This window comes from Pteropus medius, unplaced genomic scaffold (assembly GCF_902729225.1).
Source record: "Pteropus medius unplaced genomic scaffold, Ma_sr-lr_union100, whole genome shotgun sequence".
NCBI classification, from domain to species: domain Eukaryota; kingdom Metazoa; phylum Chordata; class Mammalia; order Chiroptera; family Pteropodidae; genus Pteropus; species Pteropus medius.
Genome location: NW_024352787.1, coordinates 18,455,045 through 18,482,160, shown reverse-complemented (window position 1 = coordinate 18,482,160; position 27,116 = coordinate 18,455,045). Strand labels below are relative to the sequence as shown.

At 33.3% G+C, this 27,116-nt stretch overlaps 1 protein-coding gene and 1 pseudogene across 2 annotated transcripts in view; both read left to right on the top strand.

Annotated features, from left to right (window-relative positions):
* Positions 1–27,116, top strand: part of CDK13 (cyclin dependent kinase 13) — a 90,850-nt gene that overhangs the window by 22,188 nt on the left and 41,546 nt on the right. For both annotated transcript variants that reach the window (XM_039849278.1, XM_039849279.1), the window contains exons 2-5: positions 4,468–5,127; positions 11,076–11,246; positions 12,629–12,768; positions 14,311–14,481. In XM_039849278.1, coding sequence (XP_039705212.1) covers positions 4,468–5,127; positions 11,076–11,246; positions 12,629–12,768; positions 14,311–14,481 — 1,142 coding nt within the window. The remainder of the gene's footprint in view (positions 1–4,467; positions 5,128–11,075; positions 11,247–12,628; positions 12,769–14,310; positions 14,482–27,116) is intronic.
* On the top strand, positions 7,849–7,948 carry LOC120592075 (uncharacterized; annotated as a pseudogene).

Below are 27,116 nucleotides of genomic sequence, written 5' to 3'. Positions count from 1 at the left end.
ATTTTTTTTTTTTTTTTTTTTTTTTTTTTTTGTCTGAGAAGCTCTTTATCTGTCCTTCAACTCTTAAGTGACAGCTTTGCTGGCTAAATTATTCTTGGTTATAGATTCTGGGTCTTCATCACGTCAGATATTTTGTGCCAAGCCCTTCTGTCCTGCAGAGTTTCTTTTGAGAAATCTGCTGTCAGTCTTTTGGGTATTCCCTTATAAGTCATTATCTGTTTTTCTCTTGCTGCTTTTAATATTCTCTCTATATATTTAACCTTTGACATTTTAATTATGATGTGTCTTGGTGTGGGCCTCTTTGGATCCCTGATTTTTGGAATTCTCTTAGGTTCCTAGGGTTTTATGTCTTATTTCCTTCACCAGGTTAGGGAAGTTTTTCATCATTATTTCTTCAAACAGTTTTTCAACCTCTTCTTTTCCTTGAGGTATGCCGATCAGATGGATATTTTAACCCTTAATAGTGTCCCATATTCTTCTTAAATTATTTTTATAGTCTTGGCATTTTATCTCTTGCCATTCTGATTGAATGTCGTTGGCTTTCTCATCCTCTAGATAGGGCATTTGATCCTTTTTTTTATTCACTTTGTTTATTCCATTTGATATACTTCTCATCTCAGATAATGTGTTCTTCATTTCAGATCGGTTCCCTTTTATAATTTCCATTTCCATTTTTATGTTTTTTATTTCTTTGTTGAAGTTCTCACTGAATTTATCTACACTTTCCAAAAGTTCATTGAGCATCTTTATAACCAGTGTTTTGAACTTTACATCTGTTAGATTACTTGACTTCATTATATCTGCATCTCTGTTTCTGTTCTCATATGGTTTCTGCTTCTTTGTTTTCTCATTTTGTCTGCCTTTCCATGTCTGTTTCTATGTACTAAGCAGTTTCTAAGTCTCTTGGTTGTATCAGTGTAGTATGTGTCGGTCCAGTGACACAGTCCTGAGAGGGGTTCAGCTGCAGGCCAAACTTAGCCCAAGCCTCTACCCCTCTGGGGCCACCTGTTAAGATTCAGCAAGCAATCCACAGATGCTGTGCTTATAGTTTCCTCAAAAGGCCACACCAGAAATCAAGGCCATCTGCCTCCAGTGTGAGTCTAGGCGCTGCTCAGCAGGGAGCTCCTGACTTGCTGAGGATATACCTGGATGTGGCTTGAGTGGAGGGCCTGGAGTTGAAGGAGGCGGGGTTTCAGATAATCCTCTGAGCGGAGCGACCTCTGTTATCCAGTTTGATGACATCATAGCTATGGTGGCGCTGTGTCCATGCACTGGTAAGGGGGAGGGCTCAGCAGGGAACAATGGATACCATTGGCATTTCTGTACAGAGAGAGTCTTACCTTGGCCCTCACTTCAACACTGTCTCCCTTTAAGTCCTTGGTGCCCCCTCCACACAGCCGAATTGGCACTGGTGCTCAGAGTGAGCAGGTCTGTCACTGCAAAAATCCTCTCCCAGATGCTGTCCCTTTAAGAGGAGTCTGCTGCTGCCTCAGGCTCAGCCTCACTCAGCTGTTCCATACCAGGTAGCCTCGCGTCCTCGCCCCATCCTACCTTCTGCCGTCGCAAGGTGATTTCTGGGATTTCTCCCTAGTTGTATGGTTTGTTCGTCCCAGGCGATTTTTCCTTGCTGCTCCTCCTTGTTTCCTTCACAACTTTGATTTAGTTGCAGATGGATGAACAGAGCCTCTATCATCTATGCCATTTTTTTTTTCCCTCCATAAAAAAAATTTTTAAAAAGAAGAAAAATCTTAACTATAAAACACAACTTGCTATCTATACCATCCATTTCAATTCTTCTAGTAAGACAACATGATATTATTCATTCTATCATCTTAGACATCCACTTCTCTTTTACCCTCAAAACTTTGTATGGCTGAATTATTAGATCATTAGTAAAAATGACCTAACCTTGAGTTTCCTAATTATATTTAATTTCAGGTTCCCCAATTATGTTTGCTTTAACAGTAAATATATAATTGAAGCTTATTAGCAGATATATAGTATCTGAGAGAATGCAAATTTAGTAGGACATGAAATTAAAAAGTTTAGGAACTTCTGAAGAGAAGAGGAGGACTTGGAGAGGAATGGAGGGTATGTCTAGAAAAATTCAATCAGTGTATACCATAAAAACATCATTCCCCAAATATCCTTTTTATGGAATAGAAATTTTTTTTACATCTTTACTGAATACCTCTCTTATTTAGGTTCTGTTCAGAAGAGAACAATTTAATAGGCCAGAGGAGGTAATTGTGTTGAGATTTTTACACGATGATATCTTTGTATCTCTTTTTTAGGTAAGATTTACTGATCATAAATCTCAGTTAAATCTAATTTATGTTTCTATATGCTGGTGTAGGAAAGTTAATTTAAGAAAAGTTCTGTGTGGTTACCTCTGATGATAGTCTCTTTGTTTTCTCCTGCTGTGCACTTTTCTTTTACTCTTTGGTATCTGATCAGAGCATGGAAACACAACTTAATATCAGGCTTGTTTTAAGGTCCAAGAGTCTTAATGGAGGGGAAATAAAAAATTTAGCCAGTTGTTCATGTTATGACACTTTTGGTTCTTATATTAAAGTTATCCAGAATATTTTACAACCATATTATCTCTTTATATTTAGCCAAAGATTTCCTCTCATTTCCATGAATAATGGTAAGCTCATTGGTGATTTTAATGATTGGTGTATATGTATGTTTAGTGATAAAGAAGTGTTAAATTGGAATGTTTTCCAAATCAGTGTACTCATTAATCTAAAATAATGTGACATAAATACTTTATGTGAAGTTTGTATAAAACACTAGCTCAGTGTTGAACCCTAATTGGTCCTCGGTACACTTTGAAATGTTTTTGAAAGAATGAAAGATAAGTTGAATTTGTATGAGGCTTTTCTAAACATAATCATCATTTTATTTTCATACTAAAATTGTAGAATGTTTCTAAACTTTTTCCTTCAAACTCTATGTCAGATATAAACAAAAATGTCCAGTACTTCCTTTTCTCTCTGCCCATCTTATTTAGGGGTTCTTAGGAGTTTATTTGCTTTCTCCCCATTTACTCTCTCCCTATAACATTTACAAAATTTTAGTAAGAGCTCTCTTCTTGGCAGTATGTGTTGATTGCATTAACCCAGGCTCAGAAGGTCTGAGTTTAAGACCTGGCATATGTATAGATCAGGCACGATTCTGGAAGGAAACCGAATCCAATTCAGATGGTTCAAGAGACTTTAATGAGGGACCAGAGAGATAGGATTGGATTAGGGAACCCACAAGGGATGTTTTCCCTAGTTATAGAAGGAAGCTTGAAGGGGCAAGGAAAACATAGTGTTATCAGAGCCCGGTGAGAGCTCTGGAGAAAGGGCTTGTTTGACAAGAGTCATGGTAGTAGAGGGACACAGCTTATGTCAGAAAATGTGGCTGAGAGAAGGGAAGGAGATGAGGAGAAATAATTTAGCCTTTCTTTGCCGTCTAATCTCTTGCCACTGATAGCGCTGGAACCCAGAAGATGCATTGTTGAGGTCAGTCTCCCTAGCTATATATACACAGAATAGGATAGAAGAGTATTGGAGGGGTAGAGTAGTGGCAGTAAGATAATAACCAATGCAACCACTAACGAGTGCGGAATTGACTTAGGTAACTTAATATTTTAAAATCAGCTTCTTATCTGTAAACTGTAGATACTTTACAAGGATTGATGTGGGCATTAAATGAGATAACATGTCAAAAGTACTATCAGTGCTTTGTCTTGTGAGTATTTTTAAAAAGTTTTGATAAAGTGTAGATTTGAAAAGCTCAGCTGCATTTTACTTGGTGTCGTGCTGCATTTGTTTTATAGAGTTTTGATTGCCACCATACTTTTAAATATGTTAGTTTTGTGTTTTTCCACTGATTTTTGAGAAGTGAATTGCACAATTATTGTTAAGTAGTTTCCAAGATTTAGAGACTTTTACTTATTGCTAAAGATAGGTTTTGTCTTTTTTACTCTTGCTGTGGACAGAGCACTGCTAACTTCTGAATTTAGGATAAAGGGTGCTTTTGCGATGTAAAGATTGTCTGCCTGGTAAAAGATTGGTCAAACTTCACCCTGCCGCTGTTACCACTGGTATCCTGTTGCCTACTTCTATTTTCTGAGAGAGCAATGATGCCTTGTCACACTTTTTCCTCCTAATTCTTAAGAGTATTTCTTCTTACAGAGATTTACTTGCATCTAGACTCATCTTTGAGCATTCATAGGCTAGAACAAGATTAAGATAATCACTATTTTCAGGAAAACTATAGCCACCAGATAATATTCTTCTTAAAAGCACTAAAGCACTTTTTGTTTTTTAAAAAAACCTCACAAAAAAAAAATCCTATGATGATTTTTGAATTAAATAAGTCTCTTTCATTTTACAGGCTCGAGGTAGCAATTTTTGAAAATTTCAAATTGAATTTTTCTGAATTACTGACTAAATCTTAATTATTTTCCACCAGACGGTCTGCCAAATCGCGAAGCAGAAGCCCATATTCATCTAGGCATTCAAGATCTCGTAGCAGGCATAGATTGTCTAGATCCAGAAGTCGTCATTCTAGCATTTCTCCTAGCACACTAACTCTGAAGAGTAGCCTGGCAGCTGAATTGAACAAGAATAAAAAAGCACGAGCTGCAGAGGCAGCAAGAGCTGCAGAAGCTGCGAAAGCTGCAGAAGCAGCTAAGGCTGCTGAGGCTGCCGCCAAAGCTGCCAAAGCCTCCAACACTTCTACACCTACCAAGGGGAACACAGAAACTGGTGCCAGTGGATCACAAACAAACCATGTGAAGGATGTGAAGAAACTTAAAACTGAGCATGCACCTTCTCCCTCAAGTGGTGGAACTTTAAAAAATGACAAGGCAAAAACAAAGCCACCTCTTCAGGTAACAAAGGTGGACAATAATTTGATTGTAGATAAAACCACCAAGAAAGCAGTTGTAGTTGGAAAGGAGAGTAAATCTGCTGCTACAAAGGAGGAACCAGTATCTCTTAAAGAGAAAACCAAACCACTTACACCAAGCATAGGCGCCAAGGAGAAGGAGCAACATGTGGCTCTAGTGACCTCTACATTACCACCATTACCTTTGCCTCCCATGCTGCCTGAAGATAAAGATGCTGATAGGTAAGTGCAAAAAATTTGGTCAACAACTGTTTAAAGAAAAAAGTATAAATTTGAAGTGAGAAATTATTTGACCCCTTCCCCCCCCCCAAAAAAAGATTTACACAGAAAGACTATAAGTAAGTGAATTAATTCTCTTTGTTATGTATGTCTTAAAATGAAGCACATTGCTTGTAGAATGACAGAATTATAGTTTATATTAAGAATTCCAGGGAAAATTTGCCATTGCCTTGGGATACAATGTATGTATTGGTCTGAGTTTGGGAATTAGAAATGCTAGTATTTATTTTGATTTTAGTATTCCTTGATGATACTATTAGAGACAGGACATTTTATGAGAGAGTCTACCCTGGGTGAGATAAAGCATATATCTTGGTTATTTCTAAGTTTTTTCAGTGGCCTTTTAAATTTACCACTTTTGGTGGCATTATGAATATTGCTTTTTAGTTTTTTCTTGACTTTTTAAATTTTTTTGCAATTAGAAATTAATTACATGTTACAGAAAACCCGTAATGTGGTTATGCTTTCCTTTAATATGTTTACAGATTTCTATTATGAATATTGGGGGTGTGGTTTGTTTTTTAAGAAGGATAAAGGTAAGAATGTCTAAAGTAAATGCAGTTCTGAGAATGTTTCTTAAATGTATGCTAGGGTAGAAGCATTACACTGTTGTGGTGTATCTGCATAAACCACTTAATTTTTTTCACTTTTATGAAGACATTAGAACTGTTTCCCTTACTACTATCTGTTGAAAAGCAACTATTTGGGCAGTATTCTTAGCTGATAATTTTTAAAGAGTTTGAAAGCATGTGGATAAAAGTGCCATGTGTGCAGATCTTTCAAGTGTTCACTTTGATTAGCATGAAAATTTTATAACTTAAACCAAAAATAAATGATAATTCCTGTGTTTCATGCTTTGGAAGTATCTTTTTTCTACAACCAAAAATGTTGCCGAGAGACCCCATCCAGTTCAATCAGGTGTTATCCCACGATACTACTCTAATTGTAGTGTTTCCAGGTTTGACTGTTGTCTAAGACCACTGAAGGTTCATAACAGTAGTAATTTATAATTTTGATGAGTGCCAGAATGGGCTCTCCAGGCAGAGAAGCATGAGTGCAGAATTCTCACCTCACTAGTGAGATAATAACCCAGTTGCCAAGAATCCAGTGATTCTGGACCAGTGATACTGGTTGTTCTCTGTTTTATTTTTTATGTATGCTTCAGGGATAAATTTTTACTGATATTTTCAGGAACTCAGGACATATCCATGTGAATGCTTAAGAAGGATGTTCTTTGTGTATCTATTTTTAATGAGAAGGTGGCACTTTTCATACTTGGCCATTAAAAAATTTTTTGAGGTCTGCTTTACACGCAGAAAGTCCTGGGTTCACACCCCAGGTGGAGCCACGGACCATACCCTGGGTACGCCAGGCCCCAGGTGCGCCAGTCCCCACGCGAGTGCGCTGGGGATGCCAGGCCCTGTTGGTGCTCCGGGAGCGCGTGAGAGGAGATGCCCTACCTTGAGAGATCCAGTTCTTAAGGGGAGACAGCAACATCCGTAGGTCAGGGGTGGAAGTGGCGGGGGAGTAGGGGAGTGGATTAAAGAGGAAGGAAAAAAATTTTTTTTTGCCCATCTTCTTTTCTCTCTTTTCTGCTTTTCTCTTTTGTCATCTCTGCTCTTCTTTTTTTGAATGTTTGTATGTTTCATGGATCTTGAAGTTTCTTAAGACTCCTGAGTACTACTACTAACGTATGTGTGGCCAAAGATTGATTCAGTACTGGATACAGTGGCTCTTCCTTTTGATGCTCAAGTTGTCCAAAATTTGACCTATGAGAACTCTTTTAAGCTGACTCCTTTGTCCTTCTTACATGACCCTATTGGTTCCCCCTGTTCCCCATTAAAAAAAAAATTTTTTTTTAATCTAAATTAGTTTCAAGTATACGGTACATTGGTTAGACATCTATATAGTTCATAAAACGATCCCCCTATCTGCTCTCTCCCTCCCCTGGCCCTCCGCCTAAACATCATCTTAATGCTAACTGCATTCCGTATGCCGTGCTCCCCATCCCTGTGACCAACTATCAACTACTAATTTGTACTTCTTTAACCCTTCACCCCATTCTCCCATCCCCCCAACCCCTCCTCCCCGCTGTCCCTCGCCAAATTGTCCACTATTTTTGTGAGTCTGTTTTTGATTAGTTTGTTCTTTTTGTTCCTTAGATTCTGCATATAAGTGAAATCATATGGTATTTATCTTTGACTTATTTCACTCAGCATAAGAATCTCTAGGTCCATCCATGATGTTTTGAGTACTTCCTTATTTCCTGGCTAAATACCTTTTAGTCTCACTTTGAACTTTGCTTCTCTCCCAGACCTAGAATCCATTACTCCCCGAAAATCATAAGATAGACTGTTAACTATATGTTTTCATATAACATTAATTATTTTCTCTTTAAAAAATATTAGGATCATACTGTGCATAATATTCTTTGACTTATTTTTTTCATTTAGTGTGTTGGAGATTTTTCCATGTTGGTATAGATAAGTTCAGTATTCCTATCCTATACAGCATGCTCTTATTAACTATTCTGCCTTTGATTAATCAATATTTAGATTTATAATTGTTTGCTATTAAATTCTCATGTCAATATTTTATGTACATTTGAGCCGTTTTTGTAGCATATTGTGATGTCAAAGTGCACATTTAAAAATTTTATAGAGTGCTTGCTTTGGCAGCACATATTAAAATTGAAACAATTTTAAGATGAGCGTGGCCCTTGTGCAAGGATGACGTGCAAATTTGTGAAACGTTCCATATTTTTCAGTGTCACCATAAAAAAATATTTGCTAGAAATTGCCATATTTTATCTCAGTAAGACTGTGTAGCAATTTATGTACCCAAATGTATGAAATTACTTTAACATTGAATATTGTCAGTTTTGAATTTTTGACAGTCTTTAAAATAGGTAATGATTTAATTTTACATTTTTCTGATTATTAAAATAGAGCATCTTTCTGAACGTTTATTGGCTATTTATTTTTTTAGTGAATTGCTTGTTCATATCTTATGTTAGCTTTTCCTTAAAATTATTTTCCTTTTATTTCTAATTGATTTTTATGTGCTCTTTATGTGAAGTATCTTGACTTTTACCTTTCAGAGTCTGTTGATTGTCTTTGAGATTTATTTTTGTTTTTGGCTATATGGATGTTTTCCATTTTTTAAATGTAGTCAGATCTATTATTTTTTCTTTAAAACTTCTCAGTTTATAAATTTAAGAAAGGTTATCTCATACTTCACAGAAATTTGTTTTTGGTTTTTATATGAAGAAGAAAGACGTGGCTCTCCCCTATCACCGGTTGAATAATAGATCCAATTAGTAACATCATTTATTGACTAATCCATATCACTGATGTGTGGTGCTATAGATAAAAATTCTTATAGACAACCGTGTGTTTCTGGACTCTCTTTTCTATTAATATGTTGTTATTTCTTTGCCAGTACCTTTTTGTTCTAACTTATTTAGATGCATAGTATATTGGCTCTCATACTCAAATATCTATTATAGGGGTAGGCAGGTAATGTAAAATGAGGGGTGGAATAAATTACTAATTAGTGAACAGCCCTACTGTTCAGCCTCAAACTCAATGCTGCTGTACACAAATTTGGGCCCAATATTGCTAGAGTTTTTGATTTTTTTTAAAGCCTGGAATCTGAATGTTTATATAAATCTTCTGATTTACAAATATTAACAATTAAGTCATACCGTTTTACAAAACATTGGGTAGATAATAATACATATTCTTTGACTTCAGCCAGGCTTTGGCTTCTAGTTTGAGATCTTTTTAGGTAGGTTGACCATATGACAGGGCAAATCCTGCTTCGTTATATTTCAGAAATTTCTTGGCAGTTTTTTATTTTATTCTTAGATTTTTATAGTCAGCTTGTCAAGTTGTATTTAAAAAACTCTTCCTTGGGTTTTGTTTGGGGCTCTATTAAATGTAATAGACTAAAATTTTGAGACTGACAGCTTTATAATATTAGCTTCCCACACAAAAACTTGGTTTCTTTTATTCATTCAGATTTAGTTTTATGTTCATCAATTAGATGTTTTAATTTTTTTGTTGTTCTCATACATTTTTTAAGGCATTTTATTGTTTTCGTTGCTTTAGTATATGGAAGTTTTTTTAAAAAATCACATTTCCTATTTGGTTTTTGCAACTATTCAGTGAAATACAATGTTTTCAATTATATAGTGTTATTCTTGGCAAGCAGTATTTCATTTCTCTTAAGTTTAAGGATCTTGCTGAATTTGATAGTTAATATAATGGCATATTTGAATATAAACAGTCTTTTAAGTTTTAAATTATAAGTAAAATTAAGGCTTCTAGTTTATTTAGTTTTTCTCCCAAAATAGGTTGATTTGAATCCTCCAATAAATGCACATTTTTGACTAAAACCTAATTACTAGTGGTTGACTACAGTTTTCTAAGTAAATTATTTTGCATACCCTTATTTTCAGAGTTCAAATGGTGCCTATTCTAGAAAGAAGCTTTCACTGTCTTTCAATCCTGATTTAGTTACCCTTCAGCTACGACATTACTTTGGAATCTTTTGTATAATACTTTACCCTGTTGCTTACCTGACTATGTCTTCCAAAAACTGTAAGCTCTTTTCTGAGAGGAACTGTATTTTAATGTATTTGTTATTGTTTTCATTGTTAAATCTCCATTGTAATCTCCTTATGTAATAGAGGTGTCCAATCTGTTGAATGGGACAGTAAAATTGAAAAGTGGGCTCTCTGTTACCATTAGTCTAAAAATAAAACTGCAAACCAATTTTCTTTTGAGCATGTTTTCTCTGTTGAAGAACCTTCTAATGAGTAACACAGGGTTATGAAGAAAAGGTACAATTTTATTATGGTTATTGATAGTTTTTATCAGATGGTATTAAAGGACCTACTTGTACAATCATATTAATGTTCAGAATTAATAGAAGTTATAAGTAATATTAAATGATATATGTTGATAACTTCAGTAACTTAGGACCACAGCAGTGTAGTCTCTCTAAACTTTTTCATTATGAGACCCATACTGCTATATAAGCATGTGAAATTCAGATTTTTTCATTTTATGATTCTCTTTCAACATGTCATATTATTAGATAACAGATTTTGTAATATCTGAGAGGTTTAAAATAATCAGTTATCAAGTTAAGATATACTTTAAAAATTAGAGCTCTTTATGCATTCATAAAAAGTACAAAACTGAGCTTAAAATTTCACTATGATCTCTAATTGCTGATTTGCCACTGCCCCCTGAGCTACCTGGAGGAGATGATCTCTTAAAGAGTTCACAATTCTAGTAAGCTAGAGCCTTAAAAATTTTAAAAGAATCAGTGTCCAGTTTAGAAAAGTTAACCTGAAAAGAGATGAAGCTAAATTAGTTGTTTGTGATTACTTAAATGGGCAAGATGAATAATAAATAGCATGCAGTTTTATTTCTTACAACAAAACAGTTTTCTTTGTCTCTTCACCAGAATCAAACCAAATGTTATTACAAAATTAAAGAATTTTCTTGTAAAACATGACCGTTGACTTTCCGTTTTAATGTTAAGAAGTTTTAAGTTACTGAAAAATTACAGTGATAACTATATATATAGTTTCTGTATATCCTGCACTCAGTTTCCTTATTATTACCATCTTACATTAGTATGGTACATTTGTTAAAATTAATAAAACAATATTGACAATCTTATACTTTGTTTAGATTTCCTTAGTTTTGATCTGGTTCTATATAATTTATACCCCCAAATTCTATATTTTGCAATTGAATATAGTATATTATTTTAGCTGGAAAATAACCATTGCATGCTACTTAAATGTAAGACAACTGCAGTTTTATTTCTCAACGAATTAAATTTTTGTGTTGTTTGATTCCTTTTCTTTTTAGTTTACGAGGTAATATTTCAGTAAAAGCAGTTAAAAAGGAAGTAGAAAAGAAACTACGATGTCTACTTGCTGATTTGCCACTGCCCCCTGAGCTACCTGGAGGAGATGATCTCTCAAAGAGTCCAGAGGAAAAGAAAACAGCAACACAGTTACATAGTAAAAGGAGGCCTAAGTATGTGTTTGCTTTCTACCTGCTCTTAAATTGATCAGAGGTGATTTTGGATTATTATAAAATCATAACACACAAAATTAAGTTTTAAATAATGTGTGTTCTTTCAACTTAAGTATATGAATAAATTCTATTAGTTTTGAAAAAAAATTTTCATAGTTGCTCACATACCTATTCTAAATAATAAAATCAAATTTAATTTTCTCTCACAGTTTGTAATGTATTAATTTCTTGGGGTATTGTATATGTTAAAGAAAACTTCTATAATTAAGATGTTTAAGTAGCATAGAATCACTGAAATTGAACAAGGTAGAAGTTGGCATTCAGTGAGCCCAAACAAAATTAGTAATGGGCAAGTGGCTATGCTTTCCTTTGCTTTTAGCTTCTTTTGTTCCTATAACTAAATTCATTCTTTTTTGCAAGAGTTGAAATGCAAGGTTTGAAATCTGTATTCTAAATTAGCTTCAAGTAAGTGCCTGGAGATAACTCTTTCCTTTGAAACCTGTTCATCAGTTAAGATGGGAGAATGTTGATTCCTTTTAAAATTTTTATTTAACCAGTTGAAAGTGTAAGACGTTGAGATAGATCTTATTTAGGCATTGCTGTTCAGGTAGCACCTAGTGTAAGGGTGTGAGGTGATTTTCTCGTATGAAGCAGAAAGTTAGAAAACTTTTAAAATAGTCTCTCCTTGAGTATTAATAGCTTTATTCCTTTACTTGAACTTCTTTTATCTACCAGAATATTAAAATGCTTTTTGAAGAATATCAAATATTTATCATAACACACACACACACACACACACACACACACACACACACACACACACACACACACTGAAAGTATGGATTCCTGAGAGTTGATTTTATTAACACTTTTGTACTTAGACTAAAACACCAGTCTTTGTGGTATTTGCATTTTGAAGATAACTTGAGCAATGTCTAAATTTGTCAATAGCCTCATAGTTAAGATTTTTGGTAATATTTTTTATCAAAATTTTGTTTTTGCAAGCAGATATATGAAGTCAATGAATGAAAAACAACTTTCTGAAGATTGGTTAGAGAACTTTGACTCTTTTTACTGGGGCCGTTTTTGTTCACTCACTGAAAAATGATGTTTTTCTGAAAGTCCTTCATTCAAGTTTTACTTCTTTTCTTTCCCAGTTTAAATACTAGTCTGCAGAAGAAGAATCAGCTTGGAAAATGATACCTTGACTTCCATGATAATTTATAATACCAAATCCCAGAGTTACTTTACTTAGATCACAAATATGGAAGGGTAGGGGAAAATAAAGGATATCAGATTGGATGGAGGGTGGATATTGATAATTAAACAGTTTATTCTATTTGCTTGATTGTATATAAAAACTTCAGAACTATATTTGATAGAATATGTGGGCCTCGCTATGGTGAAATCAAAGAAAAAGATATTGACTGGGGAAAACGCTGCGTGGATAAATTTGATATCATCGGAATTATTGGAGAAGGTACCTATGGACAAGTTTACAAGGCCAGAGATAAAGACACTGGTAAGAATGCCAAATGCTGGGAATCTTTGGGCCTATGGAATGTAATTAATTTGTGTTTCTTTTCTAATATATAACTTGGGGGATTTTCAGATTTAAAAGGTTAAGTTTTAATTTATCATGTTTTTCATCCTGTTTTTTATTATTTTTATGTGCACTTATGTAAGATAGGAGTACATGTAAGTGGTTACGTGTACATTTATATATTTTTAAAGTGTTTCTTTAGTGTTTGTGATGTGTAATATGGTGGGATTTAGGTTTCTTTTTTTTTAAGGTGAATAAATTCTTATGTTTTTAGTAATCATAGGAAAAAAGTATCTTGACCTTTTTTAGTCTCAGTAGTAAATTTTGTTGTAGTAAGCCTTATACCACTTATTTTAGCTAAAATATGTTGTTGTTTTTCCTGTAGAAATTACCCTTTATTTGGGGGCCAGATTTAGCAGCGTTATCTTTCAGAACATAGTCAGGAACTTGAGAGAAAGTTTTAAAATTTTCCTCTCTGAAGAGGAAAAAATAACTGTCAGAGGCTGTGAATTTTACTAAGTAATGCACAGAGCCAGTGTATAATCTCATAATCATTGTTAAAATAAACCAGTAGATTAAAATAGCATAGCTATTTCAGGCCATTTAATACAGAGGCGACTACTTTATGCTTAGAAACTCCTGAAGGCAGTTACAGACTAATAATATTGATAACAATATTTCAGCATTATCAAAGACATTAAATTATAACTTTTAAAGCTGTTTAATAAAACAAGGAATCATCCTACATTTTAAAATTCCATAAAAACAAATACATTTTAATGGTTAAAAGGATAAACCTTCCTTTGGAAAATTTGTGAGTACAGTATTCCTTTTTTCTTTAAAGAAGTGGAATGAACAAATCTTTGTTATAGTGAATATTTTCTTACAATAGAATTTTTCTGTATGCATATGTTTTATTTAATGTTTAGATTTTATCTGATACAGTCTTACTCATATCTAAATTATGAGGCTGTTTCGTGAAGTGGGACAAGCACATACTTTTGAGACAGCCAAACCAAATTTTGAATCCCACTTTAACTACTGGGTAATGGGGGCAACTTTGGGCAAGTTAAAGTGTCTGAGTGTTTTTTCTCACCTGTACAATCTACAGAATTTTCTCATTTGTTTGGAGAGATTTTATGCATATATTAGCATTTTAGATATAGTTATCCTCTCCCCCTTTACTTTTTAAAAATGGCGGTGTAATGGATCTACTCTTTATCATCCTACTTTTTTCAGTTAATATATCTTGGAGAGCATAAAGTAACAATATATTTTTATACAGCTATATAGTATTCCATAGTTTGGATAAATACCTCATAATTTAATTTCTTGAATTTAATTTGAGTTAATTTCTTGAACTATCAACATTATAATTTGGTATGTTGGAAGCTAAAATTTTTTTTGTGGATTGTAATTTTAAGAGAGAGGAACAGAAATTATGAATTAAATTTAAAATTAAGAAAAATGTCATGTGGTTTTTGTCATCTGATAACCTGATTTTATTTAATTTTCTAATAGGAGAAATGGTAGCCTTAAAAAAAGTTCGTTTAGATAATGAAAAGGAAGGCTTTCCAATTACAGCAATTAGAGAAATTAAAATTCTCCGGCAGCTTACTCACCAGAGTATTATCAATATGAAGGAGATAGTTACTGATAAAGAAGATGCTTTGGATTTTAAGAAGGATAAAGGTATGTGCATATTTACATAACCAATTCTGTGTATTTATGATTTTGCTAACTTGCAGGTTTTGTTAAAGATACTATTTGAGTAATTATTAGGTACATAAAACTATTGCCTTAATGTCAAACTATATTTTTAAATGTAGTTGAGTCGAAGCATTGTTTTATTTACTTTAATAGTTTTTGAGTCACCTAAGTAAACATCAAAGCTTATTTACCAAACGTATTCATTAGTAGTAGTTGGTTTTTGAGCATCAATATATAATCTTTAGTCTCTATTTTTTAATGATTGAGAAAGTTTATAGTAGTATTAGAGTATATATACCTTATATTTTTAATGTTATAATGCCTTAATATACAAGGAAACTATGGTAGGCTTATATATTATTTCTAAAAGTGTAGAGGCAAAAATCTTACCTGAAATTGCATTTAATAAACAATACTGGTACATGCTTGGCTTTTAGCAGAAAAACTGAAAAGAAGTTAGTGCGTTTATTAAAGTAGTTATCATTAGGCATATCAAGGCATATGATGGGTGAAAAATGTTCTACTGCCAGTTGGTTTTAGATCTTCTGAGTAAGTTTTTGGAGCCAGGGTTGACTCCTTTATAATCTGTGATTTTCAAAGAGCAGAATTCTTTTTTCAAACTAATTCTAATAAAAATCAGTAAAGTAGGTGTGTTCTGATTGAACATGGTACTTAGCTGCCTCCTGTTCCCAGTCACACACACACGCACATGCATACATACGCACATGCACATGTATGCACATACACACACAGTTTTATTCTGGGGAACATAGTGTACAGTGATTGATATAATATATGGTAATTGTTTTTGCATAGAGGAGCTTCTGTTTGAAAGTATTCTGTATGCACTGTGGAGATTCTCAGAATCATCTTTTTAATGTCACTTCCATTTTTGTCCATAATAAAACCCATATTCCTTAGCCTGCCTTTTAAACTGGTATGTATTTTTATCCTTATTTTTCATTCCTTATTGTGTAGTTGCAAGGATACTGGTTTGATTGGGCTAGTGTGTCTAGGATTGGTGACTTAGCTTATTAGCAGTGCAACCTTATTAGCAAGGCCTTTAGGCCATCTGAGCCTGTTATCCCCTCATCCATTAAAGAGAAACATTATTTCTCTTGTGGTGTAGTAAGAATTAAATTAAAATTTTATACCTGAGAGTTGTGTGCAAATGTTGCTTTTCATTAACCTTATATTATAGCCAAATTAATACATTTGTTTTTCTTCCAACATGTGGACCTTCTACTTTGATTTGTGGGATCACGCCCCTTTCTATTTCTGAGACCTATCTATGCCATTTTTCTGATTCCTCACCAGACTTCAGTCACATTGTTCTTTTGAGTTGTCAGATACGCTAGTGCTCTTTTCTCTATCTTAAAGTCTTTACACATTCTGCTTCCCTGAGCTTAAATTTCTTCACTCTAACACACACGCGTGTGCGCACGCGCACACACACACACACAATTATATTGTTCTATCACACACACACACACACACACACAATTACACAATGTTATTGTTCTATTACATTGGGCCTCTAGCAACATAATATCTTGAAAAACCAAAAAATAGTATTCTAATTGCTATGAACAAGTCAAGTTAGCTATAATACTTTTAATGCTGTAATACTTTTAATATTCGCATTTGTTTAATGAGAGAATTTGATTAATCTTTTAATTTGAACTTTTCCTAAAAATCAAGAAAACAATCTATAGTAAATGCTTCTGACAAAGTATTACTCTCCTGTCAAAGGAAGAATTCTCAAATGTCACTTCCTCTACTGTCTCTTGATTCTCACATGCTGCTCCATTGCATGTTATACACAGTTGTGTTATAGTATTTTCTATTTCAACTTGTTTTCATATCCTATTCATATTGAAGTCACTAGAGGCAAGGACTGAATTTCATTCTATTATGTATTCATAGTGTGCAGCACGTGGTAGATTATCATTAAGTTTTTAGTAAATGAATAAGATACAGACATGAGAAGATTCTGTGGAATAAGTAGAATATTAAAGATGAGTGTAATTTGGATAAGTAGAGAGGAGTGCATCTCATTTATGACTGTCATAATTTGTTTTATGAGGCAATGAAAGATTACATATCCCCTAAAAAAATCTTGCTTTAAAATTACCTTCCCTATCTCATTTTCTTAAAAAATATGAACTCATTCCCTCAATGTAAAACTAATATCTTTTAAGTTTTGTGAAAGAAGCATTATTGATTGACTCGTTCATTCTTTCACTACACTGATGTTTACTATACTACTGTACTAGGTTCTAGAGGTGCGCAAGTTCAGTTCCTTAGTTGCATTAGCCACCTTTCAAGTGTTCTGTAGTTATTCTTGGCTACATTTTGGATAGTGCAGTTGCAGCAGCAAGTTCTATTGATTGTTGCTGGGATTTAAAAAGAATAACACCTGACTCAGGCTAGTTTCTAGGAACCAGAAGGGTCAGTACTTGCTAGATCTAAATCCGACTGATATATGAATCACAAACTTATTTGTGTCCAGAAGTTTTTCCTTACTGTTAACTCAGTTAATATATAATTGTTGGAATTTTAGTTGCAGGTGTAGAGTTTCAGTGAAAAAATTTAAATACTACAAGCTGTGGAACCTACCAAATAAAAAGAACTTTGCTAAAGAATCTGTTTCTAGCAACTGTAAAGTATGTCTTCTTTTTTTTCACCTTACATTAATGAACTTGCAGGTTATTTTATTACAGATTTTTTCTATTACATTGGGCCTCTAGCAGCATGTTGAGGCAGGATTAAAAGTTCTTGGAAGTTTAAATTTTTTATATACTGCAGGCTTCCTATATTTTGTTACTCATTATGTTATGTAAAAGATAAAATTTATAAAATAGTCTCAGTTGTACATTTTATTTGTATCTGGAATTTTATGTGAAATTTCCAAATAATGGTATCAGGCAGGGTTTTATAGTGTTAAGATCCTATTACCCTCTTTTTGTGTAGCACAATTACTATGTAGTGGGTAACTTGGTGGGGTGGAGAAGGAGAAAGGAAAATGTTAACATAGAGGCTTTCTTTACTTGATAATAAAAGTAATACGTTTATTTTTGTAAATTTGGATAATAAAATATAAAGATGAAAACAAAATCATCCAGATATAATCACTGTTATTTTTCTGTATTTTTTCCCTGTGTGTTTTCTCATGTATCTATGATTATTTATTTTCAAACTGAGATTCTGCTTCTTTCATTAATAACATGCTTTTTTTATTGGCATAATTTGTCACTTGAATGAACCACATTGCATTTCTCCATTGTTGCATATTTAGGTTCTTTCAGGTGTTCACTGTAGCCTATGTTGAAATTTTACACTGGGAAATTCTAGTAGTGATATGCAGCTATTCATATACCTTTAACCAAAGAAGGGACTTTATCTGCTCTGAAAAGTCTTGACTACCCCTGAATTATAGGTTTAGTTAGATAGAAATCAAGTAGTGAGTAACAGAGGTCCTGGAATTATTGAGCAGATATCCCATCAATTCTAGCAGTTAGTGAGTCTGGAGACATTGAAACCAGATTTCTTTCATTCTATTGTCCTTATGCATTAAACTTTTATTCACATCTGATTATTCTCTTAAATAGATTACTAGAAAAAGGATTACTAAATCAAAAGATTTGAACTTTGAACTTTCTCGACACATATTACCAGGTGGTTTTGTGGAAAGGTTGTGTCAGTGTACACTCTCAAATATAGGGCAGGACTAAAACAAACTAGGATGGGAACTACCTCAACCTGAAAAAGGTCATTTATGGAAAAAAAAAAAAATAGAATGTCTGCTTTCACCTCTTGTGTTCAACATTGCTAGGGCAATTAAGCAAGAAAATGAAATAAAAGGTAACCAGATTGGAAAGAAGTAAACTATTTCTAATTAGAATGTGTCTGTCTGTGTATGTGTCTGTGTGTACATTCAATATAGACAATCCTGTGGAATCCACTAAAAAACTCTTAGTAAACTAATAAACAGGTTCAGCAAGGTGGAGGGTTACAAGATCAATATACAAAAATCTGTTGTAGTTCTGTATACCAGCAATGAACAATCCAAAGCAAAATTAAGAAAACAGTTTAATTTTAAAAAGAATAAAATACCTAGGAATAAATTGACAAAAGAAGTATAAGGACTTGTACTTTGAAAATAATAAAACATTGAAAGAATTAAAGAAGACCTAAATAAATGGGAGGGCATCATGTTTGTGGATCAGCTGACTTATAATTAAGATGACAGTATTCCCCTCTATGACCTACATATTTAGAACATTCTGTATTAAAATCCCTGTTAGCTTTTCCTAAACTTAGAAGTTGATTAAAAATTCATATGAAAATTGAAGAGGTAAAATAACCCCCAAAAAAAATTAAAACAGTAGAACAAAATTGGAAGACTCATGCTTCTTTTTTTCAAATCTTATTACAAAACTAGAGTGATAAGACTATGGTACTGGCATTAGGATAAACGTATATAGATCAGTGGAATAGAATTGAGAGTCTAGAAATAAACTCTCACATTTATGATTAATCGATTTTCAACAAAGATACCAGGACAATTCAGTAGAAAAAGAATAGCTTTTTCAAGATCAGTGTGGGATCGATTGGATATCCACATGCAAAAGAAGGAAATTAGGCCCCTTTCTCACACCACACAATATAATTAACTCAAAATGGATCAGTGATCTAATAAGATCTAAAACCATAAAACTCTTATAAGAAAATGTGAGCAAACCTATTCATGACCTTGGATTAGCCAAAGCTGCCTTAGTTAGCGACACTTAAAGTAGAAGCAATAAAGTAGAAAATATATTGGACTTTATCAAAATTAAAAACTTTACTGCTTTAATGGAAACTACTGTGAAAGTGAAGAGACAGCTCATATAATGGGAGAAAATATTTGTAAATTATTTGTAAATTATATATCTGATAAAGAACTTGTCTCTAGAATGTACAGTTGACCATTGAACAACACAGGAGTTAGGGGCGCTGCCTCCTCACACAGTCAGAAATCCATCTGTAACTTATTTGCTCCCTAAAAACTTAAGTTGTCCATCAGTATCCACGAGGGATTAGTTCTAGGAACCCCGCCCCAACCCCAGATAACAAAGTCCATGGATGCTTAGTTACCTATATAAAATGGTATAGATCAGTGCATACAGTCAGCCCTCCACAACCACAGATCAAAAAACAGTACAAGTATTTATTTTTAAAAAATCACATAGAAGAGGACCCATGTAGTTCAAACCTGTGTTGTTCCAGAGTCAGCATTATAAACAAACCATAAAACTAAATTACAAAAAAGAAAACTTGTTTAGTAAGTGAGCAGAGGATCTGAATAGATAATTCTCCAAAGAGAATATGCAGATGGCTAAAAATCACATGAAAAGATGTTCAGTATTATATTCCTTAAGGAAATGCAGATCAAAACCACAATGAAATACCACTTCACATGCTCTATAGGCCATAATAAGAAGATAATGACAACTGTTCTAAAAGATGTGGAGAGATTGGAAAACTCATATTATTGGTGGGATTGTGAAGTGGTATAGCCACATTGGAAAACAGTCTGGTATTTTCTCAAAATATTAAAACATAGAGTTACCATATGATCTAGAACTTCTATTTCTAGGGATATATCCAAGTGAAATTAAAGCATATGTCCACACACAAAAAAACTTGTATACCAATGTTTATAGCAGGACAATTAGTAATAGTCAAAAGTAGGTAAACAAAATCTGTTATGTACAGGTATCCCCTGCTTTTCGAATGTCCGTGTTATGCCACTTTGCTTTTATGAAAGACTTACATTAATACCTGTTTTTGCTAATGGAAAGAAATCCAAAAAGCGTTTTCAATTTTACATAAACAGCTGTTAACCATACTAATGTACGTCTTTCATAAAAGCAGAGCGATGTAACACAAACTTGTGAAAAGTGGGGCATACTCTTTGCTTTACACCATTTTGGTTTATGAAAGGCTTTATAGGGATCTTTTACTTTTGGATAGCAGGGGAAACCTGTGTATCCATACAGTGGAATATTATTTTGCCATAAAAAAGAATGAGGTACTCAAATCAGCAAATTGGATAACATAGATAAAATGGACAAATTCATAGAAACAGTCTACTAAGAATCATGAAGAAATAGAAAATCTCAACAAACATAAACCCAGTAAAGAAACGAATCTGTAATCAAAAATCTCCAACAAGGGATGGCTCCATACAGTAGTGGTTAACACTTCTGCTTTACACGCAGAAGGTCCTGGGTTCATGCCCTAGTGGAGCCACGGTCCATACCTCGGGTGCGCCAGGCGCACTGGGTGTGCACTGCGAGTGCATGGGAAGAGATGCCCCGCCTTGAGAGATCCAGTTCTTAAGAGGAGATGGCAGCATCTGTAGGTCAGGAGTGGAAGTGAGGGGTGGGGAATTTAAAAAAAAAACTCCAAAAAGTCCAGGACCAGATGGTTTCACTGGTGAACTCTATGAAACATAAGGAATTAACACCAGTGCTCTACAGAGTCTTCAAAAAATTGAACAGGAGGAAACACTTCCAAACTCATTCTATAAGCATTACCCTGATACCAATCTGAGGCAAAAAACACTGCAAGAAAAAAAACTACAGTGATATTTCTGATGAAAATATATGCAGAAATCTTCAGAAAATACTTGCAAACTGAATTTAGCAGTGTATTAAAAGAATTATACATGAAGACCAAGTGAGATTTATTTCTGGAATGCAAAAATGGTTCAACATATAAAAATTAACCAACGTAATACACTACATTAACAGAATTAAGGACAAAAATCTCAGTAGATGGAAAAAGCATTTGAATGAAGTTCATCTTTTCATGATCAAAACGCTCAAGCTAGATATAGGAGGAGACTACATCAACATATTAATGGCCATATGTGGAGAGTCCACCGTGAATATCATACTCAGTGGTGAACGAGTAAAAGCTTTTTTAAAATCAGGTAGAAGAGAAGGATATACCTGCTTTTGTCACTTCTATTCAACATAGTGCTGGCAGTTCTAGTCAGAGCAATTAAGCATGAAAAAGACATTCAAGTTGGAAAAGAAGAAATAAAATTGTTTTTGTCGATAGCATGACCTTATATGTAGAAAATCCTAAAGATTCTACACAAATGTATGAATAAACGAATTAAGCAAAGTAGCAGGGCACAAAACCAACAAGCAAAAATTAGTTGTGTTTCTGTACTCTTAACAGTGAACAATCTGAAAAGGGAAGAGAACAATTCTATTTATAATAGCATAGAAAGGAATAAAATACTTAGGAAAAATTAACCAAGGATATAAAACACTGGGACACTTAAAATTATAAAACATCGCTGAAAGAAGATACCCATAAATGAAAAAACATCTGTATTCAGGGGTTAGAAGACTTAATATTGTTAGGATGTCAGTAATACCCAAAACGAACTACAGGTTCAGGGTAATTCCTATGAAAATCCCAATAGGTTTTTTGTAAATGTAGAAAAATTGTAAAATTCATATAGAGTCTCAGAGGACTCTCAATGCCAAAGCAATCTTGAAAAAGAAGAACAAAGTTAGAGGTCACACACTATTTGATTTCAAAACTTAACTACAAAGCTACACTAATCAGTGTAGTGGCGTAAAGACATAAATAGAAGAATAGAACAGAGAAGAGATGAGCTCTTGTGTATATGGTCAAATGATTTTTGATAAGAGTTCTAAAACGTTCAATGGGGAAAGGTATTCTTTTCCACAAATGGTGTTGGGAAAACAGGATATCCACATGCAAAACAGTGAAGTTGGACCCTTACTTGACATCATATACAAAAATTAAAATGGATCAAAGACTAAAAGCTAAAACTATAAAATTTGTAAGAGAATGGGGGAAAACTTAATGACTCTAGAAGTGATAATGGTTTATTAGGTATGAGATAAAAAGCACAGGCAACAACAACAATATAGATAAATTGGACTACATCAAAAGTAAAATGTGTTATGTATCAAAGGACATGATCAACAGAGTAAAAAAGCAACCCATGATATGGAAGAAAATATTTGCTAGTAATATATATGATAAGAAAGGATTCATATGCAGTTCATATAAAGAACTCTTACAACTCCACAACAATAAAAGGGCACAGGGCTTGATTGGACATTAAGCACATGAAAAGATGTTTAACATCACTAACCTTTAGAGAAATGTAAATCAAAACCACAATGAGTTAGTTACAACTTCATAGTTATTAAAAAGACATAAAAAATAAAAAACAATATCAAGTGATAGCAAGGAGGTGGAGAAATTCGAACTCTTGTTCTTTGCTAGTGAGGCTGTATAATTATACAACTGCTATGGAAAATGATATGGGAATTCCTTAAAAAATTAAAAATGGAATTCCCGCACAATCCCAGCATTTCTGCTTCTGGGTATATACCAAAAAGAAGTGAAAGCGGCATCTTGGAAGAGATATTTGTACCCCATGTTCATAGCAGCATTCTTTATAATAGCTGAAAAGTGGGAGCAACCTAGGTGTCCTTGAACAGATGAATTGATAAGCAAAATGTGGCATATACATACAATGAAATGTTATTCAGCCATTAAAAAGGAAGGAAATCTTGTCATGACAGCATGGATGAACTTTGAAGATACTATGCTGCGTTAAATAAGCTAGTCACGGAAGGACAGATATTGTATGATTCTACTTGTGTGAGGTAACTGAGATAGTCAAATTCAGAGACAGAAAGTAGAATGGTGGTTACCAGGGAGTGGAGGGAGGGAGGAGTTAGGAGGTATCGTTTAATAGGTACAGAATTTCATTTTTGCAAGATGAAAAGCATTCTATGAATAGGTGGTGGTGATGGTTGCATAACAGTCTGAATGTACTTAATGCCACTGAACTATACATTTAAAAATAGTTAAGATAATACATTTTATGTTAAATATATTTCACCACAGTTTTAAAAATTAAAGTAACAATGTGGTGATTGATACATATGCTACTACATGGACTGAACCTTAAAAGTGTTATGCTATGTGAAAGTTACCAGTTAAAAAAGATTGCATTGTATGATTCCATTTATATAAGATGTCCAGAATAGGCAAATCCATAGAGACAGAAAGTCGATTGATGATTGCCAGAGACTTGATGGATTTGAAATGGGGGAATGGTTGTTAATGGGTACAAGGTTCTTTTTGAGGTGATGAAAATGTTCTAAAATTCAGCATGGTGATGGTTGCACAACTTCGCAGATACACTAAAACCAATTGAAATGTACACTTAAAATGGGTGAATGCATGGCGTATAAATTAGATCTCAATTGAGCTGTTATTTAAGACCAAAAAAAGCCCACTCGCTCCCAAGAATTCTGTGTTCTGATGAAAATACTGTGTAAAATGAGAGGGATAACTGTTGAGGGGAATGACGGGTCTGTTATGGAAAATGAAGCCGTAAAAGGTTAGGACCAAAAATGATGCTTGACCTTACCTACTATGCCACGGAACCAAAATATTTTCATTTTTGTTCTTTAGTGAAATTTTATTATGTGTAATTTTATTATCAGGAATGGTGCTGACCCAGAAGTTTAAAAGAAAAAACATTTTCTGAAACCTTAGAAGTAGAATCTAATAGTAAAAGTTGTCAAGAACAGTGAAAAACTCAAACACATCTGACTAGGTGTGATTGATTGATTAACCTACCAGAAGTTAAAAAGTGAGTTTATTAGTTGGATCCCAGGCTGGGAGGAGGTAGTCAGAAGAGTGAAACTCAGTGGCAGGCAATAAGACAGGCTGCAGAAGCCATGGCATGGATTTGACATGGAGAGTAGAAGGGGGAAGTTAAGGAGCAGATGGTCTGACATTGAGAATATTGTGACCATCAATAAAGAGAAAGAATTCTGCATAAAATTCTGCAGTGGGACAATCAGGCTGGAGATTGTTTAATTTTTGCCATTTAGTAGTAGTGTAATGGCAAATTATTTAGTGTCTCTGTGCCTCATGTGTTTCAACGGGGTAATACTTTTATAGGTTACTATGAAGCTTACATGAGATAATATGCAAAATATTTTCACCACTTTAATATAATAGTTTACCATTCTTTATGCTACCATAAAGTCAACCTACATATTAGGATGTCACTTTTAGTATGATATATCACAGAGGAGACTTAATATAGTAATCTGTCTTGCAATTACCACATAAAACTTTCATATTTCTTATTTCTTTTATGTGGAGAATTTTGTTAAAGTCAGATGTTAGAGTTTGGAGGGTGTCATATCTTGAGAGGTATATCATCTGATGTTTAAAAGAAATATAACTGTGGCATAAGTTCTCTTTTAAACACATGAGTATAGTTTTCTTTATAATATATAAAAGGTTTACTAGAAAAGGGTATAAACAGGCAATAAGAAAAAAATTTCTAGTAAATATTAGTAAAAATATTCAGCCTCACTATAATAAAGCAAATGTACTATAAATATATTTTCTATCTATCAAAACTGGTAGTGTTTATAAAAGAACTTTTCTCTCCTGATTTTTTTTAGAATTACAAAAATAACATCTAGTTGAATTAAAATATTGAAAATATAGAAATAAAAAGTATAAATGAGTAGAAGGGAGATGTATACATAGGTACTCTGACATTTGGCCGAAAGCGAAGAGACACCAGAGGCTCCTCCTTTTTCAATTTCTTTTCATACTTTTTTGTGTGTGTGCAAAATGGGTATACACATTATTTATTCATGAATTTTTATAAAATTGAGAACATAATATGTAGTATTCTGCAAAATAAGAAATCTCTGTATCATATAGCTATTAAAAAAATAATGTGTTCTGTAGTTTTATAATTTGGATATATTTTATTTAACTGGACTTTCTCCTATAGATGGATGGTTATCGGTTTTTAGATTTTACTAACCGTGCTCTCCCAAACATTGTTAAATATAAATCTGTGTGTATTTGTTTGGGTCTTTCTGTAGGATACATTTCTTAAAGTGAAATTGTTAGATTAAATTATATAACTTTTTTTTTTTATATTAATAGTTACAGCCAAATTAACTTATAGGAAAGTTTGTATCAGTTTATATTCCCATTAAAATTTTGTGTGAAGGCCTAGTTTACTGAAACACAGTACATTATCAATTTTACATTTTTGTCCACCTGATAGAGAAATTAATACTTTTCTTATTACTTGTGAGGTTAAAGTTTTTTCATGTTTTTGCTGTTCTGGGAATTGCCTCTTATTTAGATATTTTCTTAAGAGATTTATTAAATTATAGATATTAATGCTTCATGTGTTTCTCAAATCATAGATAATTTTTCTTATTTCTATTGCTTGCCCTTAAGCTTTTCTATGTTCTTTGTTCTAAATCTTGTATGTGGTCATATCTGTTAGTTTTTTGTGCGTTTTTTAAATTTATTTTTTTATTGAGGAAGTAGTTTGTCTTAGGAAGGCTCAGCCGTCTGAAAAATTATAAGTGTTTTTCTATATTTTTTCCAACTTTTGTTTTAATTTTTAAATATATTTAGATACTTAACTCTTTTTTTTTTTTTTTTTTTTATCATGTTATTCTGTTCTGCCATTTTTATCCTATATAAAGTTCCCACATGTTCTGGGCGCTCCTGATTTATTGATCTTTTTGTCTGTTCTGCTACTATACCACACTGTTTTAATTACTGCAGCCTTATATTACATTTTAATTTCTGGTTCATAAAGTTCTCATCCCCACCCCCACTTAAAAAAGATCTTGCTTATTTTCACGGATTTAGATGGATATGAGGTACAAAATTTATCACTAGAGATTTGACTGAAATGATATTGAGGATCATTTGAGGAAGAGCAAGAATTTTTTAAAAACTTGGTTTGTGTATGGGATCATAGACAGGTGTTATTCATGTAATGCTTGAGAGTGAAACTGGTATAACTTTCAGAGAGTATTTCACGGCATAGTCTGGTACCTAGCTCATACTAAATGATATATACATATCTGATGTTGATACAGTAGTTATTTCTTAAAAGTATAATATGCTTTAATTCAGCAATTTTCCTTTTAGAAACATATAAGGAAGCAGTCTTAACTTTACGCAGATATAGCTATGAGAGTGTTCTTCGTAGTTCGCTTATAATAGGATGTTCTTAGAAATAAATATCTAAAAATAGAGAATTATAGAACAGAAACATGGCATATTATTACTGTAGAATACTGTATAGCCATTAAAATTATGTAAAAGTTCAATGATAAGGAAAATTGTTCACCCTATATATTATGAACTGGAAGGAGGTTACAAAAGAATAAATAAAGTTTAATCTAATTTTTGTATTAAAAATACATTCTAGGAGCACAAGGAAATCTTTGAGGGTGATAGATATCATTATCTTAATTGTAGCCACAGTCTCACAGGTGTATACTTTGTGAAAACTACCTAAATTGTACCTTTTAAATATGTGCAGTTTGTTATTGTCAGCATATTAAAGCTTTAAAAATTTCTTGTTCTGTTAAAATGTAGTAATCTTAAGAAAGACTATTGAGTTTATTACTTCAAGAAGTAAAACCAGTAAGACGTATACATAGATTTATTTTAACATATTTGGGTCATGTGATTATGGAGGCTGGAAAGTCTGA